At 42.6% G+C, this 20027-nt stretch overlaps 1 protein-coding gene across 1 annotated transcript in view; it reads right to left on the bottom strand.

Moving 5' to 3' along the window:
* RUNDC3B (RUN domain containing 3B) overlaps positions 1–20027 on the bottom strand; it is a 52811-nt gene that overhangs the window by 9177 nt on the left and 23607 nt on the right. The window contains exon 9 of the mRNA XM_044424912.1: positions 4535–4681. Within this exon, the coding sequence (XP_044280847.1) occupies positions 4535–4681 (147 nt within the window). The remainder of the gene's footprint in view (positions 1–4534; positions 4682–20027) is intronic.

Raw genomic sequence — 20027 nt, 5'->3', positions numbered from 1 at the left:
GTATGTTCCATCTGTCTCCCTCAAGTATTCCTTCACCAGCATGCCTATGCTCATGTCTTATCAAAATCAACAGAGCTTCTTCACACATTCTTACAATTCCCATAGCTGCACTAATCAGTGAGCCATTGCTAGAATCCCTGGTTCCCTTCCCCCTTAATCTGGCAATCCAAGTGGGCTGCTGCCATTTGTTCAGCTATGCCACATGAAGTCTACTGGCACTAGTATTCCCTGTCGTATTACGTGTATGGCTCATCCTTGCTGGTCAGAACATTTGTCTTCTGTCCATTTTATCATTTTTTCAATAAGAGTATAAACCAAAGTCATGTAGGGAATGAAAAACTCCCTAACATTTCAACTATTGCTGCTGCAAATGTGTTGTAAAATTTACAAGATTCTGATTCTTGTATTTTTGACAATTTTAAAGTCAGGTATAAACATGAAATGAAATAAAGCTAAACAACAAACCATCTGATAGTTGCAATAGCTGTTGCTTGCTGCAATAGCTATACTGCTCCAAATCAGACTGTCGCATTCTGTTCACACTGACACAGGCTAACCATTTAAGTATAATTCTACAGCCTTGATGAATTGATTCTGTGAGAAGATGAAAAAAAAATAAACAATCAGGAGAGATGGCTAAACAAGAGGGATACCTGAAAGACTTGCTGGGAGAAGGTTGAGAACCATCCAACCCAGCAAAGTGCAAATATATCAGTTTATATAAACCAAATCTTGAGACTGTATCAGCTGCGCCCCTACCTGGAGTACGACTGCCTGGCGACGGTGACACACGCGCTGGTGACTTCCCGCCTAGACTTCTGTAACGCGCTTTACGTGGGCTTCCCCTGAAGACAGTCCGAACACTTCAATTGGTGCAAAATAGAGCTGCCAGGTTGCTGACGGGGACGGGGCGTTATGCTCACATGACTCCAGTCCTCCATCAGCTTCACTGGCTTCCCATTGAAGCCCGGGCCCAATTCAAGGTGTTGATTATGACCTATAAAGCCCTAAACGGCTTGGGTCCTGGCTACCTGAACGAGCGCTTACGTCCGTATATGCCCGAACGCCCTTTGAGATCTGCAGGAGAGTCCCTTCTCCGGGAACCCTCCATGAAAGAAATTAGGAGAGTAAGTACTCGGAGGAGGGCTTTCTCTGCGGTGGCACCCAACCTATGGAATTCACTCCCCAAAGAGGTCCGCCTGGCACCGTCGTTACTGGTTTTTCGGCGCCAGGTAAAGACCTTTTTATTTAAACATCATTTTAATTGTTAAAACATATGATCTGGCCAGGGCAACTTCTTCTTCCTTCTCTTTCTCCTCCTATATTTTTATTTACTTAATTTATACTGATAATTTTAATCTTATATTTGTAAATCAATGTATTTTTTGTATTTTGTATTTAATGGTAATTTATTATGTGCTATTGTATTTCATTGTATTTTATCGTGTTGTAAGCCGCCCCGAGGTTTCAGCAAGGGGCGGCATAGAAATGTTATAATAATAATAATAATAATAATAATAATAATAATAATAATAATAATAATTTTAAAATGTGGGATTTTGAGAGGAAGGAAGGTGTACTACAGAAGAACCTCTCCCTTGCCTGCATTTAACAGAACAGTAAGTAGGCAGCCATTACTAGAATTGCAGTTTCTGGGAAACAATATTATGTTTCCTACAAAACAGAGTCTATAAAAATAAACAGCTTCCATAGACATAGCAACTAAACCAAGCCCAAGAAAAGACAAATATTTGACTCTTAGCCACCACAGTTTTTACTAACCTTTTAAAATTGCAGATCCAATATGCATTTTGACAACACACCGCTTTGTAATAAAAAGTTCTCACATTTAGAGAGCCAGTAGCAACCTGAGGAGGACTTGTATTTAAAATTCAAAAGCAATCAATTTCCTTTGGAATACTTTATTGACCTTAGTGTATCACAAGCAGCATAAAGACACTATGTAAAATAAGCCTTTTTCCAGCAATTCTTAAAGTACCTTTATTTGGCAGGAAAGCCTGTTTCAAAAGAAATTGCTACTCAAGTAATTGAGTGACAACATATAGCCAATTGCAAAAAGTTTATCAAAACAGAATGCCACCAAATTTGAGGTAATATGCAGGTAGGTAGATCAATTTAAAATCAGAAAATTTTTATAGTTTACAGGCTAGTAAGATGTTTAATGCTGAAGTTCACATTTTATTTCAACCACTGAAGAGCTGAAGAAAAATGTATGTGTTTTACTTAAGGCTTGTGCCTGAGGGGAGTTGCACTGTACACTAACAAACCGGCAGTTACTATTACCATTAGGAAATGAAAATGAAGCCAGGTTCAATTTATTTGGTGAAGTAAGGTTGAAATTGGTGCCAGCTGATTAGGAACTAACTGAACATTCTAAGAAGGTCCATCAGCTCAATATTTACACAGAAAGGGAGTGACAGAATGTTTGTCAGCCCAAACCTGATTTCCTGAAAGGTTCAGTCTAGAAAAAACAACCTGCCATGATGGAGTTTGCCTGGAGAGTTGCCCAAAGAAATGTCTTCATGAAAGACTGGGGAGCCTGGAGAAGACATCAGGCATGAGAAAGAGGAGCTCCAATACTGAGCAATGCTGAGACCATGTGAGGCAGAAAGTAAAGGTTTTCAAGGGGGAAAAGGAGGATTCCAGAACAGTCTTCATAGGAAAAAGTTGAAGCCTGATTGACAGCTGGTGTGCTGGTCTGAAGACTGAGCTATTACTAGATCAGACTGAAGACTTCAGGGGTGATGAAGGTTCTAGGGAGAATCATGTTAGGCCTGGGATAGATGCTAACAAGGAAATGGGTTTGCAGCTGATTAGGAATAAGGACTGGGGTTTCTAAGATCAGACTAGAGGTAACATTAACAGTATAAAAGCACTGTTTAAAAGTACAGTGGTACCTGTGCTCATGAACACCTCAGTTCACAACCAAATCGGGTCATGAACAAAAACGTCATAAAAATTTTGACTCAGGTCACAAACTCATTGGGTGGCGACCGCGAATGAGGCCATCTGCCCCCCAGCCTGAGTGTGGAGATAGCCGCAATCGTGCTGGGAGCGGTGGGGGGGAGACAGCCGAGATTGCGCCCGTCTTTTCTGCATGGGTGCACCCATGATTGTTCCTGTCTTTCCTGCACGGGCGCAACCACGATCTTGCCCATCTCACCCCCAGCATGATTGGGCCTGTCTCCCACCCAGAGCGCACCCGCGATTGCATCCGTCTCCCCCCCCCCGAGTGCACCCACATTTGCACCCGTCTCTCCCCCTCCCACCAGCACACCGGGATGACAGGCACGATCACGGTTGTGCTGGGGGGGCGGGCAGATGGCCATGCTCATGCTCGGGGTGCAGCGGGAGATGGCCACAATCTTTGTTGTTCTTTGTCACTTTGCTTCACATTTGTCTGATTTAAAAAAAAAAGTTACAGAACAGATTAACCTTATTTACATGACCCTTATGGGGAAATTTGACTTGGCCCATGACCAATTTGGGTCACCACCAGAGTCGTGGAACAGATTAAGTTCGGGAGCCAAGGTACCACTGTAGTGGTGACATTTTTAAAGCAGTAAGATTTTCTGCTTTCTTTTAAACAAAATACTTCATACATCAGAGACCAGCTATATCAGGGGGGAAAGTGTGTATTAAATAAAAAGAGTGCAGCTTAATAGTAAGACAAGAAGTAAACAGATGTTTACCCAGTGGTGAGGAATGATCCTCCACATCTGAGGATAGCTAAGTGCCCTAGGTTACAAGTTGTCAAGCATATGGTCCAAAAGCACCTGTTAACGAAGCTCTGAGAACCACTGTGACATGATGGTTAGAGTGTTAGACTGGGGCCCCAGGATATTTGGGTTCTAATCCCCACTTGGCCATGAAGTTTGCTGGGTAACTTTGAGGTAGTCATTTACTCTCAGCCTAACCTACCTCACAGGGTTGTTGTGAGGATAAAACAGAACCATGCAAGCTGCCTTGGGTTCCTCACAAGAGGAAAAAAATATAAAGGACATAAAAACAATGTGATGATGCTTATGATAATAGAAAAATAAGTTTAAGAGGTAGGAATTTGCCAAATGCAATATACTATATAGTGTAAAAATCTATACTCACAACTCATGTTGATACATTCTTACTTTACTGGGTATCTGACTTTCATTCAGCTTTATCAATATAGTTTGAGCTTATGCAGAATTAAATTGTACTCAACAATGCACTGTTGAGTAAATAGATAATTCAGCCCTGCCTTACATGGGTATTAGAACAGTTACTACAAATATATGTAAAACACTTTGTATATACAAAAATATGTACTACATAAAGTGCTATTTATAAATTAACCTCATAGTAGATATATTTTTAAAAGGTTGCTAGAAAACATTTAATACAAGTATTTTCTATACTGCTCAGTCTAACCAATTTCCTCCCAAGCCCTTAAACACATAATTCTGTTTGGTGAGATGCCAGGGGAAAAATGAGATTTCTGGGATCTTAGGAGCACTGCATAAATGGTTCAACTTACTCATCCCATTGCTTATTTTGCTTTCGATAAAGTAGGGTATCCAAGGCAACAGCATTAACATCCAGAGCTCCTGGGGAAGGCCACTGATTGGTGAGATGGGTAGTTAATTCTTGTCTTGATCTTAAATCATTATTCTTTAGCACAGTTCTGTGAACACACAGTTAATTTCATGCTATTAGACATAATGTCTTAAATCACAAGAAGAAAATAGGCTTGTACTTGGAAGATTTACCTGCTAGCATAGAATTCTTAAAGCACTTTTCCCATAGGTGAATCTTCTTAAAATGTTATTACTGATGATCAAAACTAAAAATGCTTGGAACTACATTGTGGAATATGTCCACTGCACCAGATCAGATTTTCAATACATTGCAAATAATGCAGAAACAAAAGAAATGAATTATTATTAAAATTCCTAAAATTTATCACATTTGATTCTCAGCTAGCTAGCACTGTAACTTCTAAGTGCCTATTCACAACTCCATAAAACTGGAAAAGTATTCCAGTTTTACAAAGGAGGAAATCAAAATATGAATCTCTTTAACAATTTGATCTGCTTATCTGGACAGTCTGTAGGGGAACTCAATCCTTCAGATTTGTTTATTTTTTGTGTATTTAGGCTCATTTGAAGGGTAAAACCTTCTGAAGGGAGCATACAAAATAAAAACCATATCAAGATATATTGACGGACAATAAATATACAATAAAATACTATAAGGAACACATTCCACCAATAAAAGTTGCCACCCACAGATTATGGGAATGGCAGGGAAAAAAACGGATGAGTTGTCAAAGCTTCCTTGAAGACTTATAAAGAAGGACTTGATGAATACCTGATGAAACCTAATTCCATAGATGCATGGGCTCTACCGCAAAGACCTCCCTTGTACTCACCAGTCTAGAGGTAAGTGAGAAAAGCCTCTGTTGATTATCAGTACAGGCAGGATGGTGCAGAAGGCAGCAGTATTTCAAGTAACTTTGGTCCTAAAGATTAAAACCATCGCTTTAAATCAGGCCCAGTAAGGCCTTAACAACCAATGCAGCTGGTGCTGTACCAGTGTCAAATCTTATTATATTTATCCAGCCTCCACCAATATTCTGGCACAACTGAAATTTCTGAAATGTCTCCAAAGGCAGCCCCACGCACAACGCAGTTCAGCAGTCAAACCTGAATATTGCTTACAGCATGAATGGCTGAAGCAAAATCCTCCTCCTCCAGATAGGCTGTTTTACCAACTATGACCCTAAGCTAGCCCAAGTAATCTTGGCCACCTGGTCAGCACAGAGTCCAGGAACATACACAAGAAATGCAGTGAAAAATCCGATGTATTCCTCCAACCCTATCCACAGTACCTCTGTCTGGTCTGGTTTAACTCTCAACTTGTCTGCCCTCATCCATTGTAAAAAGCACCTTGAGTTCAACAGCCTCCATAGAATCATTTTCCCAAGCACAGTGCAGCTCAACAGAGAAAACAAAGCAGCAAATAGCTTTGAACAGCTGCATTGGAACTGAAGTACCTAGTACTGCTAACGCTTATTTCGGCCTGGAAAGCACAAGCCAAGCTCAAAATTTAAAATGCTACTTTGTATCAATTATTTTCTGTAGCAAAGCCAAATTTTATACTGAAGTTTTTCATGCACTTACTCATGACAAACACAGTGTTTTTCTTCAAATGATACAGTGTATGTTTTTTTAAAGAGGTTGATTATATAATATCCTGCAATTTTACTCCTACAAACTCAAAAGTTACTTTGGAGGCATGTGTACATGTGAATTACTTAGACTTCCAATGTCTTAGTTACACCTATCACATAAAGTCAATTCAGAACAGCAAGAACGCTCTATAAGAGAAGAGAGCCAGGATAAATCACTCAAGTTTTTATCATTTTGAACTTGGGTCACTGCCTTTCTCAGGAAAGTTACAAAACCAGGAGCTTCCCAGTGGGAAAACTCTCATGGAAAAAGACTGGAAGCATTTACAACTTAGCAACACAACCACAGCTTGTTTTACTTACCAGTACTATGAATTCTCCTATTGGGTAATCTCCTTCACATATCCCCTCTCTATGGAATGAGTTGTCAGCACCACCTTGACGACTCAAATCTGTTGAAATTTCAAATGTCATGTATGTGAGCCCATGCAATGATGCATGTGGTGTGTTATCTGCCATCTAACTACATGTTAGTATAGTGTCAGAACTCCCAATAGCAAACAAGTATTAATAATAATAATAATAATCCCAACACACTGAGGAAATCTGAGATTGAATGTGGATTTATGGAGGAGATGACAATAGTAGAATTCTAGTTACTGACATTCAACCCAGTTTTATGCTGGTCACAGCAGAAAACTGTCATTCTGGAACTTTCTCCCCAAAGAACAGAGCATAAAAGAACTTGGAAAAATGCCCAATCCAACTGGAACCAGTGCAGTATAGTGGTTAGAGTATTAAACTAAGACTCTGGAGACCCAGGTTCTAGTTTCCACTAGGCCAGTGACTTTGCGCCAGTCACTGACTCTCACAACAGGACTGTGATGAGGATAAATGGAGAGGAAGAGCCACATTATGTAAGCTACCTTGGCTTCCTTACAGGGGAAAAAGGTAGAATGTAAACATAATAAATACATTAATAAAAAAATATATGTAACATACAAGGATAAAGTCATACCTTTATATTATGGTAGGCTCTCAAACCATCACTGGCAAAGAAAACATTAATTTTTACCTTTGTTAGCAAATAACAGGGCATAACTTTTCGAACTTATTCATCAAGGTTAATGTTAAAAGTCAGACCAATTGTGGTGACTTTGTTACATAGCAAATCCACATTTTGAACTTTTAAAAATGGTATTATTAACCTGATAATTAGAATTATCAGAGTTCTACATATACTGCCATATATATATATGTCTTGAAAAGAATCCCCACTGAATTCAATCAGGCTTATTGATATTGATATAAGTATTAATTTCATTTCTGCACAATCACCAAAACTCGCAGGGTAGTCTACAGTTTATAAATACAATAAAATACCATAAAATCCTATCAAAATATAAACTGGTATGTGATCAATGAAAAATTAAAAACAACCAAGACAATATTCAAAGAGAAGCCCTGTAAAAACATCTGTGGTAGGGCAAGCCCTTCAAGCCCTTGTATGTCCAAGTATATCTATAAAAACCTCTACATGAGGACTATCTTAACCTGGCACCAAAAAGATGACAAGGTTTGTGCCAGGCAAGCCTTGGTGAGCAGGTCATTCTATAGGTAGAGAGCCACAACAAAACAAAACAAAACCCTCCTTATTGATGCTGCCCTATGAGCCTCCTTCAATTGGAGGCAGGCCTCAGATCTTGATCAGGGCATTCTATCAAGTATTGTGGATCTAAGCCAGATAAGAATCTATTCAACCAGTTTCTTGAATTGGGCTTGGAAGCATGCAGTCAGTCAGTGCAAATGGTCTTGTACATCAGGCATACCACGGGCTATTCAGCAAAACAAGGCAGGTTGCTTACTTGTAACTGATGTTCTTCGAGTGGCCATCTGTGCAGTCACACATATGGGTGCAGCGCCTGCGCAGTGCCTAGGCCGGAAGATTAAAAAGCTAACGGTTTTTGGCAGGAAAACTCCGCTCCCCTCCCCCTTCGTGGTATAAATAGAGCGGAGTGTCCGCCATTTTGTTCAGTCTTGAAGACTGAACATTCACCCTCTACAGGTTAAGAATAAAATTAATGACAAACAGCATTGTACCCCAACGGTACCAATACAAATTATAGTACGGTACCAAGAACAATATCCACTCACTGGCATATACCATCGGTACCGATGCAAATTACAGTATGGTACCAAAAAGCAGTATCTACTCATGGACACCGAGTGGGGCCGGTGGGTGGGTTGTGTGACTGCACAGATGGCCACTTGAAGAACATCAGTTACAGGTAAGCAACCTGCCTTTCTTCATTGTGGCCTCTGTGCATCACACATATGGGTGATTAGCAAGCTTACCCAACTCGGAAGAGGGAGATGTCATCAGCGAAGAACAGACAAAAGAACAGCCCTGCCAAAAGAGCAGTCCTGCCTGGCGTGCACATCAAGCCAATAGTGCTTGGCAAAAGTGCATGGCCCTGCCCACGTTGCAGCTTTACAGATATCTTGAAGCGGGACCCCTGCGGCAAAGGCGGATGAAGTCGCAACAGCTCGTGTAGAGTGACCCCTCAGGGTAACAGGTAAGTCTATTTTTGATAGTTGATAGGCCAAGACAATAGTCTGGGTGATCCAGTGCGACATCCGTTGAGGTGTGACTGGCAGTCCTTTGTCATGTTCGGAATACTTAACAAAGAGTCTGTTCGTGCAACGGAAGGATTCCGTACGGGAGCAATAGAAAGCCAAGCAGCGGCGAACATCAAGGGTGTGTAGAGCCCACTCTATTGGATTCGACGGCGCTGGATAGAATGCTGGCAGAACAATATCTTGACTCAAGTGGAATGGTGTAGCCACTTTAGGAAGAAACAAAGAGTCCATACGAAGAACGACCTTTTCCTTATGGAAATTAAGATATGGAGGGTCTATGCGGAGAACAGAAAGTTAGCTCGCTCTCCGAGCTGACGTCACCGCTATGAGGAAAGCTGTTTTCCAGGACACCAGGCATAGGTCAACAGTCGCCAGCGGCTCAAACGGAGGTTTGGTAAGTGCTTGGAGTACGACCAAAAGGCTCCACGTTGGCATAGCTGGGTGGATAGAAGGGTGTAAGTTCTGTAACCCCCGAAGAAAACATCGAAGCAGAGGTTGAGAGAAAACTGATACCCCTTGAAGCGCACCACAATAGTGTGAAATGGCGGCTACATAAACTTTAATGGATGACGGTTTCAGTCCCAAGTGATAGAGTTCCAGGAGAAATTGCAAAATATTGTCAATCGAGGCCATTCCAGGAGAAAAAGAATGGCGTTCTGCAAAGGAAGAGAATCTCTTCCATTTAGCCGCATAAGAGTGACGAGTGGACGGTCTTAAAGCAGATGTAAGAATCAACTGAATTTCTTGGTCAACAGTCGTCAGTAGCAAAGCGGTTGCTGTCGAAACCGATGTAGGGGCCGTCGGTACAGTGCAGTGAATACAGTCCGCTAGAGGTTGGGATGTTGTCGGTACCGACGCAGCGGAATGACTCAAGTGATCCGCCATGCTGTCAACCTCAAGGCAGTCTGATCTGAATGTCGGACTGCTCCGTTTTGCTGCGTTAATAGCTGAGGAATAGACAGGAGGCGAAGAAACGTTCCTTTGGATAGACATAGAAGGGTGGTGAACCACGGTTGTCTCGGCCACCATGGAGTTATTATTATTCCAGTGGCATTTTCTTGAGATATTTTCGCTACCACTTTCGTTAGAAGTGGGACTGGAGGAAATGCATAAAAGCCTATGTTGTCCCAGGGGATCATAAGGGCATCTCCCATCGATCCTGATCCTATGCCCGCCCTGGAACAGTATAGGGCACACACTCTGTTGTCGCAAGTGGCGAACAAGTCCAAGTCCGGATAGCCCCACAAATGGAAGAGGTCCTGGCATATTTGTCTGTCCATCTCCCATCCGTGCGTTGTTGACATATGTCTGCTCAACATGTCTGCTGCGGTGTTGTCGGTCCCTGTGAGGTGGACTGCTAGAAGCATAATGTCCCTTGGTATGCACCAGTCCCAAATGGCCATCGAGAGACGTGCTAAAGCTGGCGATTTTGTGCCGCCCTGTTTGTTGATGTAGAAGACAGCTATACCAGCTGTCTGATGCAATCTGGATGACTTGTCGGCATAGCACAGTCTCGAAAGCCTTGAGGGCGTTGAAGATCGCCTGAAGTTCGAGGAAGTTGATGTGCTTCCTTGCTTCCCATTCCCGTTCCCCTTCCAAGTCCCCTGGACCCGAAGATCCGAACATGTTGCGCCCCATCCGAGTAGCAATGTGTCTGTATACAAGGTCTTTGTTGGATGAGCTGTTCGAAACGGGACACCGACAGACAGATTGCTCGGAATGGTCCACCAAGCTAGAGTGTCGAGTATCACAGACGGAATTTGGATCAGTTTGTTGGGAGAATCTTGCTGTGGGCGAAACGAAGTGTTGAAAAACAGCTGCATGGCCCACATATGTAGTCTGGCATACGGGACAATGGCAACTGCAACAGCCATGTGCCCCAATAGTCTCTGAATGGATATAGCTGAAACCGTTCCGAGCGTTCAGATTTGATGGATGTGGGCACATAAGGTAGCTCGACGTTCCGGAGGGAGGAAAGCTCTTTCCCATGTGGAGTTGAGACATGCCCCGATAAAGTCGATGACCTGTGTGGGAATAAGGGACGATTTTTCATGGTTATTACATAGTCCAAGATCATCAAGCAAGATGCAGGTCACGTGTATTGCAGACAGAAGACCTTGTTTAGTTTGGGAAACAATTAGCCAGTCGTCTAAGTATGGGTATATTTGCACTCCTCGTGTCCATAAGTGTGCACATACTGGTGCCATACACTTTGTAAAAACTCGAGCTGCGGTGGCCAGGCCAAAGGGCAGCACAACATATTTGAACAAGTCGAGCCCAACAGTAAAACACAGGAAACGTCTATGCAAAGGACGGATAGCAATATGAAAATAGGCATCCTTCAAATCCAATGAGGCGAACCAATCCTCTCTCTTCAGTAATGGAAAAATATTCTGTAAAGTGGTCATCCGAAACTTTTTTGGTTTGATGTATTTGTTAAGATTTCGTAAGTCCAAAATCGGACGAAGACCACCGTCTCTTTTCGGGATCGTAAAGTATCTGGAGTAGAATCCGTGCAACCCCTCTGAGCGGGATAGTTGTCGAATCGCGCCCTTGCGAAGCAACTGAGAGACTTCTTCGCACAGTACTGATGAAGGTGTAAATCGAATCGGACACAGGGGAGGGACGACATCGAATTCTATCCTATATCCGAACTGAATGATAGACAACACCCACCTATCAGATGTAATGGACTCCCAAATGGGGAGTCGGTCCTGAAGCCGGTCCCCAAAAGGAGAGGGGAAGGTGGTGTGGGAAGAGAGAGAATGGTTCACCCGGACCGTCAACGTGGACATTTATTGGCGTTGAAGCGCCGCCGGCCCTGGAAGAAATGTTGCTGCGGCTGTTGTCTCTGCCGTTGCTGCCTTTGCTGGTAGTGTTGCCGAGGGTGGAATTGTGGACAGTAGGAGGAACGAGGCCATTGCCACTTATGCCTCTGTTGAGGAAGCTCCATGCGGCGCACGGTCATACGCGATTCATGTATCACTTTTAGCTTGTGGTCGGTTTTTTGATGAAACAATCTGGTACCGTCGAATGGCATTTCCTCGATCCTCCGTTTTATCTCGTCGGGAAATTGCAATTGCGGAGCCACGCGTGTCAGCGCAGTGAGATGGCATTCATGAGAGCCCTCGAATTGGTGTCTACATGATGTCGTGCAGTAGACAACTGTTGCACTGCTACCTGCATTGCTTCTTTGATGAAGACCTTGGCAAGTTCGGCTTGGCGGTCTAGAAGGGAGGAAGCAATGTTATCCAGCTTCTGCATAATAAAATACTGGTAACGTGCCAGTGTTGCTTCATAATTCAATATGCGTACACCAAGTCCAGAGGCCGCACAGACTCGGCGCGCGAGCATATCGATTTTCTTCCCTTCCTTGTTGCGAGGGGCTGTGTATTCCCTGGACTCCCTGCCCTGGGAGGATTCGACAACGACAGAGTTCAGTCACAGATGGCGAATCAAGAATGGGATGTCGTCCTCTCGAACTCTGTACATGGCCTCATACCAACGGGAGGTGGCTTGCGGTTGGGCCGGTTGATCCCAGGGTTGGACCACAGCCTGCCGAAGTGTGGTAATTAGTGGCAGGACTATGGCCGCGGACTGTTCTCCCCTCACGACATCATAGAACCGATCCATGGATGGGCCAGGCTGTTGACTTGCTTCAATTTCAAGGGAAAGGACAAGGCGGGACATGAGCTCTGTAAAAGAGACATGTGGCTCATTGGGCGAAGCAGGTCCTTGGGAGGCAACTACTACATCGGGGGATGTAGAGTCAACCTCAGATTCATCCAAATCCGGGTAATAAGGAGGACGGTCACTCGAAAACGATGTTTCGGGAGAGGTTGGACGTCCCCTCTCCACATGCCTGGACATCGAAGGCAAATCTCTCGGGGCTGATGGAGACGCACGATCCCGAGGGAAATATGGATAGGATTGATAACCACCCCAGTCTGGGATGGCACCATATCCATGCATCCTCCAATCGTCATCCCGGTGTTCCGAAGAGTGGCTGTGGCACCTAGGTGGCAACGGTGACTCCACAGGTGGCTCAGTCGTGGGCACAGGAGTCAGAGATTGTTCCCTCGGTGGGGAGTCTCTAATCTCACCATCAGAGATGGACTCCCGAAGCGGCTCCTCCACTTGTTGGGGTGGCACACTCTCAGGCCGAATGATAAGCCTGGGAAATCCCAGCGGTGTTAGCTGCATAGTGAGTTGCACGTCCGGTCCCGAAGGGGTCAGTACCGTGGTGGCAGACGGTACCGAGAAGCCCGATGAACCCGAGCCCCAGTGTTTGGGGCGATCAGGTTTCTTGGTTTTGCGATCGGGTTTATCTGCCTTCTCCTTCCTCGGTACTTTACGAGCGGAAGGCTTATCCGAACCCATGTGCTTGCGCTTCCCCCGTTTCTTGGCTGGGGAATAAGGCGGCACCTGGGTCTCCGCTGGAGTAGCGCCTTCAGCCAAAGGGCGCTGAGGAGGAGCGGTGGAAGCGGGATGCTTTGGAGGAGTGCTCACAATTGAGGCAGAGCACGGAGGAGGTGCGGCTGAAGAGGAACCAGGCTGTAAGAGCAGCTGATCAGATTGCATCAAGGCCTGGTCCCAGAGGAGTTTCCGGAGACGGTTCTACCTGTTCTTCCACACTTGCTTGGTAAATGCCAAGCAATGGCCGCACTTGTCAGTTCTATGCCCCTCGCCAAGGCAGAGAAGGCATAGATCATGCAGTTCCGCAGGCGACATTCTGGATCCACATTCGGTGCATTTGCGGAAGGCCACTTGCTGTGCCATCGCGGAAAAAGAAGAAAAGATGACAGGATAGAGGGTAAGATAATATTTTTGGTTTGTTTTTTTAGAATAGAAGAGAGAGGGATACACAAACTTGGAATATAAGAGTTTAGAGTTAAAGAAGGGATAAAGACAAAAAACGGACAGTAAGGACTCAAAGATCTTAGCGAGGGACGTTAACAGGCACGAGGCACAGCGAACAGTGGTCGCAAAGACTGAACAAAATGGCGGACACTCCTCTCTATTTATACCACGAAGGGGGAGGGGAGCGGAGTTTTCCCACCAAAAACCGTTAGCTTTTTAATCTTCCAGCCTAGGCACTGCGCAGGCACAGCACACGTGTGTGATGCACAGAGGCCATGATGAAGAACCTATTTTATCTGTGGGATGGCTAAGTGTGACATATGAATCTGTCTTTATATAAGTAATAAAAGTAATACTCCTGGTACTCCAGTTCATCAATTCCATAGCATTTGTATGGGGCAAAATTCTATGTGTTGTTTGCTGTTTGCAAAATTTAGTAACAGATTTAAATAAATGTTCAGTATTTAAAATGCTGTGTCATTTATGTTACCCTCATGTATACAACACAGAGTTTACGGTTTCATTATCACCACTGCTTTAAAAAATTTGAAGTATGGTTATCAAATAATGAGTCATGTAAGCACTTTTAGTGTACAATCGCATTCTGTTTTCTCAGCCTCCAATACTGAAAGCGGCTTCTGGGCAGGGCAGAAGTCAGGAAAAGGAAGGCGCTTCTGCCTTTTTTTCCTTCATCCACAGACTTTGTGGACAAAGTCCCTGCTGATATAAAAGTATCTGTGGGACTGGGGCATGACCAGGGTTGAGAGGTCACTGGTTATACCACCATGTCTCCATCACTCTTTTCTTTCCCCTTTTGAAGGTTGGAGTTCTGACCTTGAGAGAAGGAACTACTTCCCAGTAGAGACTGGACAAAGCCAGTGGCAAGGCTCTGAAAACCTCTCAGAGGTTGAAGTTCTGACTAGGATCTCAGAGAAACTTTAAGCTACAGGACACTGTCTACAAGATTAAGTTTGTTCTTTTAATTTTCAATTTCATTGTGAAGTTTTAAACCTCTTTATACTTATGCATCCATATTTCATTTAAAGACTTCCAACACAGAAATGACACCCTTAACTGATTCAAATGCCAGTGTATTTAGTGGCTGACTGTGGTAAGAAATTTGAGTGCAGAAAGAAAAAAAATCAAGACATTTACAATAAAATACTGGATTTTAAAGCAGTATAATCATGGTCCAGATTCATGCTTTCCATGTATTCTTTTCTTTAGATCCATGTGTTCTGTTCTTCAGATCCTATTATCATTCCATTTCTAATCATAATGAAACAGTAGAAGTTCAAATTACATCTTTTTCTAAGGACTGATATTATACAGAACTGTTGCTAAGGATCTGTTTCAATTACAAAATGTCCTGCTCCATCAGTGAAATTTTCAGGCTCTTTAAATACAGTTATGGGTATCCAAAGGAATTTGACAATGGCATTATCAGATATGAACAGCTGTTCGCAATCACCCTTCAAATAAAGGTGAGCTTTCAAGTCTTAGGTTATTTAAGGCAAAACAAAAATGCATCAACTGACAAAACTGCTAGGACATTAACTGACTAGACTTTTTTATATGAGTAACACAGTTTGCTTAACATAGTCCACTGGAAATTTAAAGATGCCTAGTCATTAAACTACTTGTAATTTGCAACTGATGTGTTTCAACAAATAAATTTCTGTTAATTGATTAAAAGTTGATTTTCAACAAATTAGAATAACTTCTGTCCATTAAATCTTTGTAGTTTGTTCTTTTCTTACAGAGAATAGATGCATTCATACATCAGGCTAACCCTTTCTGGCAATAAGCCAGAGTTGGAGGATTGTCTTGCAAAGAAACCATGGTATGCCTGACAAACAATCTGGCTCACCATGGGTTCTTGGCCTTCTTCTTCTCCCTTGGTTCCACCACAAGTATCCCATTAAACATGACATGAGGACCAAGTGATCCCCCCCCCCCCCAATCAACTCTGGCTGTGAGTCATTTTCAGTGCACCATTGCTACTTTTTCTTTACCCACCCCTTCCTTTTTAAAGCTTATGAAAACAGGCTTGACAGCTAGCTTTGCAAGTTCCTGTCCGGCAGCCACTGGCAGATCCTTCAAAGGGCCTGAGTAGAACCACAGACAGCCTGTCCATGGCTCGCAGAAGTACTTATTTTATTATTTTTATTGTTAACTACATTTGAGCAACTGCAAATCTTTGCAAAGTGCAAGTGCAGGCGTTTGAAGCCTCAGCGGAGGCAATATCCATAGAGGTGCCTGATGCCAAAGTGCAGCCTACAAGGAAATTGCCCACAAGAAACTCCCAACTGTTCTTCCCTGTTTTAGTTTCTCTTGACAGCTTTCAAAATTGAGTTGTTAAGAGAACAAAGGCAGAAGTGATCTTTGCTTGTGAAAAGGGGATGGTATGATTTAAACATCCTTTGCAGCAAGATCTTAATCTTTTTTTTCCTTCCCAGGTAGTACACATTCTGGTGTATACTTTGCACTTTTCCTTCTAGATGCTTGGGAAAGTAAAAAAGAGCATTCCTTGCTTTTTCTTAGGAAAAGGAGTTTTGACAGCCACCTACTAAATCTCTGGGCCCCTTTATGGGTTTTTGACATTCTTAAGGGACTGTCAGTTGTCAAAATGGGGATTACAAAGACAGCTTTTGCAATCTCTGAGGATAAAAGGGGCAAAGGGGGGAAAAAGCCACAGGGAGCCCAAAATGGCTCACAATCAGTGTCAACTGCCCAAGTGCCAGTTACGAAGAAGCCACTTGGCAAGACAACCCATGGGCTTATTGCCCATGAACAAGCCACTCTGAGGAAATTGGCTTCAATTTACATGACACAACAACCCTTCATCACTATTATTTATTACATTTCTATACTGCTCATAGCCAAAGCTTTCTGGGCAGTTTACAACAGGATATAAAAACAAAACAAATACAGAAAACATTTAAAACATTTAAAAATTAATTAAAGTCAGTGCACTGAATACAAAGCAAATATGGCAGCATTTTCTTCAGAATGGCTATAAGAGATACACAGAAGATGATTCATATTAACAATGAGTCACAGTGATGTGACTAATGCAGTATCAAAAATGCTAATCAAAAGCTAACATCATTTACAATAGCAGATCCATGAAGACCTGCACCAATCATCTGAAGTCTGAGCTGAAAAAAGTCAAAAGGCAAGTATGTTGCGCTCATATTTGCTGTGAAAAGCATTCCAGAAAAGTCACCATTGACAGCCTTAATTTTTTTAATTCTGCCTACTCCACCAGTGAAATCATTTATTGTGCTGAGAATATTCATGTGGAAATCCAGCAGTGAAGTCTTATTTGTCTTGTTGAATAGGAATTAATCCTCTAGACAAAACATTCAACAAAGGACCACAGCAATAAGCATTATATTCTATTCTTTTATGAATAAACCTGGTTTTAGTTATATGGTGTTATATATAAAATAAATATTCTATAAAATGGAGAATATTTGGCGCTATTTGGAAGTTATCTGGCTATTCTAATTTATTCTTTTCAGAAATGGCATAGCTCCAATAGGATTACAGCTCCCTTATCACCTTCTCACAGGATGAATTGTAATTTCCAGTCCAAATCTAAAGCCAAATGGTTTGGAACAACGGACTATGCCTTGTACTAAGTGAGACCATTTATCTATCAGGCACAGTATTGCCTATATCACCTGGAAATGGCTCTCGGGGTTTTCAGGAAGGAGTCTTTCCTAGCCCTATCCAGAACTGCTGAGGTTTGAACCTGGGCCATTCTGCACACAAAGAATTTTTTTTAGATTGCACCACAGACCTACAGACCATGCTACGTTGCCTTTAGTGGAATTCTCCTGCAATGAGCAGCTAATCTTTATTTCTTATTGGCCTGGCATATTCCAGATTTGAAGAAATTAGGTAAAGAACAGAAATAGTTCTCCTGGACCTCTTGGGAACTTTAGAAAACACCGGTCAGATGGATTGGGAGCAGGAGCTAATAGTATCCTGATCCATGAGCAGAACTTGTTTTGGAACTCCAACCCACTGCGTATGGATTAAACCTATATTGCTTGCATGACTAAGGCTGCAATCCTGGACTAATTTGGGAATAAACGTTACTGAATTTGCCTCTGAATAGGCATAGGATTCCACTGTCAAGCCCTTGCCTTGAATCTCTTTTTAAAACTTTGCCATCAAGTATTTAATTTTTTGAATTCACATCAACTGTATAAGCAGCTTTGACAACATTATTATATTCTTCCATGAATTTAAAACTTGTCTTATTTTAAGAAGAACAGGATTCTTTCACAGTTACTCCCATGCAGATTGATACAGACACTGATGCTCAGCCTTTCAGGTGTACTCCTGAAAATCTAAGACTAAGTTATTATTGCACCAACAAATGATAAATAACAGCAAGGCAGAGCATGTGACTAAATTGCTTGGAAGAGCCATGTCTACTCTTGTAACTCTGCTCCTATACTACAGTGTAACTTAACTATTATGAGAGAAGAATTACAAAAAAGGTTTCCGTGGCATGCCAAAGCACAACCCAACAAAACATTTTTCACTTGGTTCACAGAAAGCTCCACAAAATCATTTTAAACATTTTGGGAGTGGTGCAGAAAATCCTGATCTCAATCTTGGGAACAACTGGGACTTGTCACACTCCACACTGTGCAAAGTACCACCCATTAAAAGAAAAGCCAGGGCTTAAATGTGCCTGGAAGCCATACTTTGAACACGCAGGCAAGCACACATAAATGCATGTGCACACCACACCCCCTCAACACACGCAAACTATTTCAGCTCATTTTCCACTCAACATGCATGCAGAAATACACTATTTCCACTAAGATATATTAACAGAGTTAGCACTCTTTTAGGAAATAATCAGGCCCTGAAGGTATCATGGTATCAGTATGCAAATCATCATGAATTTAAAGGCCACAGATTTCTAATCAGAATAGAAATTGCAGTGTTGAGTGGTTGAATGGACCATTTAACCTGTAAGGGTAGACATTATCACATGTTCTATATTTTTAATTATCATATAGATCTCTATAACTACAATTACCACATTTAATAAGCTTCAATTTAAGTCAACAACTTTTTATTGTCAAATATCTAAATCAGTATGTTTAAATAGGAACAAGAGACAGAGCAGCACTGTTATTGTTAGTTCTTCAAACTGAATCTGCCTAATTTTCATAAATTCTTTCCAGAAAAGTATAAGAATTATTTATCATTATTCAGGAACCAAGCAATATCATAATGAGGAAAAGAATAAAAAATGGAACTTTTAGATACTCTTCTGTATGAAAATGTATGGACTAATGCCTGACTGCTTATACTTGCTCATTGGAGAACATGAAATTCTTATTCTGAGGGAGGGTCTCCATTCCTGTTCCAATTGCTTACTACTGAGTAAAGCTAAAAGACACCGTCCCTAATCCATTGGACAGTGCATCAATCTATCCCAAAGTTCAACAATTTCTTGCTCGCTTGAAGATAATTTTGGACTCACTCAGAGGTCTCTGAGCGAGCAAGCCCGCGCCCACAGGCACCCCCGCGCCCCTGCCCATGCCTGTCACCGCCACCTTTCAACTGGCCCCCTGTTGAAAAAGTTTGAGGAACCCTGCTCTTACCACTTCTCTTTGCATCCATGGTGGAGCCCTCCAATGCCTATTCAGTTTGCTAATCAGCAGTATTGTTAAGGTTTTGCGCCTCCAAGACCTCCTTTTTTTTTTAAGGTCACCCACCCCTCCTGAATTGCCTTTCCATTCAGTACCCTTTCCCAGGAGACTTCCCCCAGCCTGGTCTTCCACTGACTGAAACTGGCCCTCAAGAAGTCCCAGTTCTTACTGCTCGACCTACTGCTCATCCCTGCTTCTCTGATCTCAAAGAATAGGATGGAGTGGTCACTCACATTCAGAGCTCCCCTAATCTACACATTATCCACCAGTCCTCCCTCTTGATCAGAACCAAGTTTAGGATATTTTCCCCCCTTGTTGCCTCTCGGATCCTCTGGGTGAAAAACCATCCCTGCATAGCTTCTGGGAAGCAACAGGATGTAGATGCTGCCACCAAAAACATCTCCCAACAAATATCAGGAAAGTTAAAGTCTCCCATTCTGACCGTGTCCCTCCCCTGGGATACCCTTCCAATCTGGTCTATCAGAGCATTGTCCAGGGACTCAGGTTGGGCAATAGCATACCCCCACTATCAAATCCTTTGACACCTCCAGACCCTGTCAATCTTACCCATACCACCTCTACCTGATCCCCTTCTACCCCACTCCCTGTCTCATTGCACCATATCCCTTCCTTAACATATAGCGCTACAGCCC

This window comes from Varanus komodoensis, unplaced genomic scaffold (assembly GCF_004798865.1).
Source record: "Varanus komodoensis strain SLA01 unplaced genomic scaffold, ASM479886v1 scaffold15, whole genome shotgun sequence".
NCBI classification, from domain to species: domain Eukaryota; kingdom Metazoa; phylum Chordata; class Lepidosauria; order Squamata; family Varanidae; genus Varanus; species Varanus komodoensis.
The sequence above is the reverse complement of the archived record's forward strand: the minus strand, read 5'-3'. Positions and strand labels throughout refer to the sequence as shown.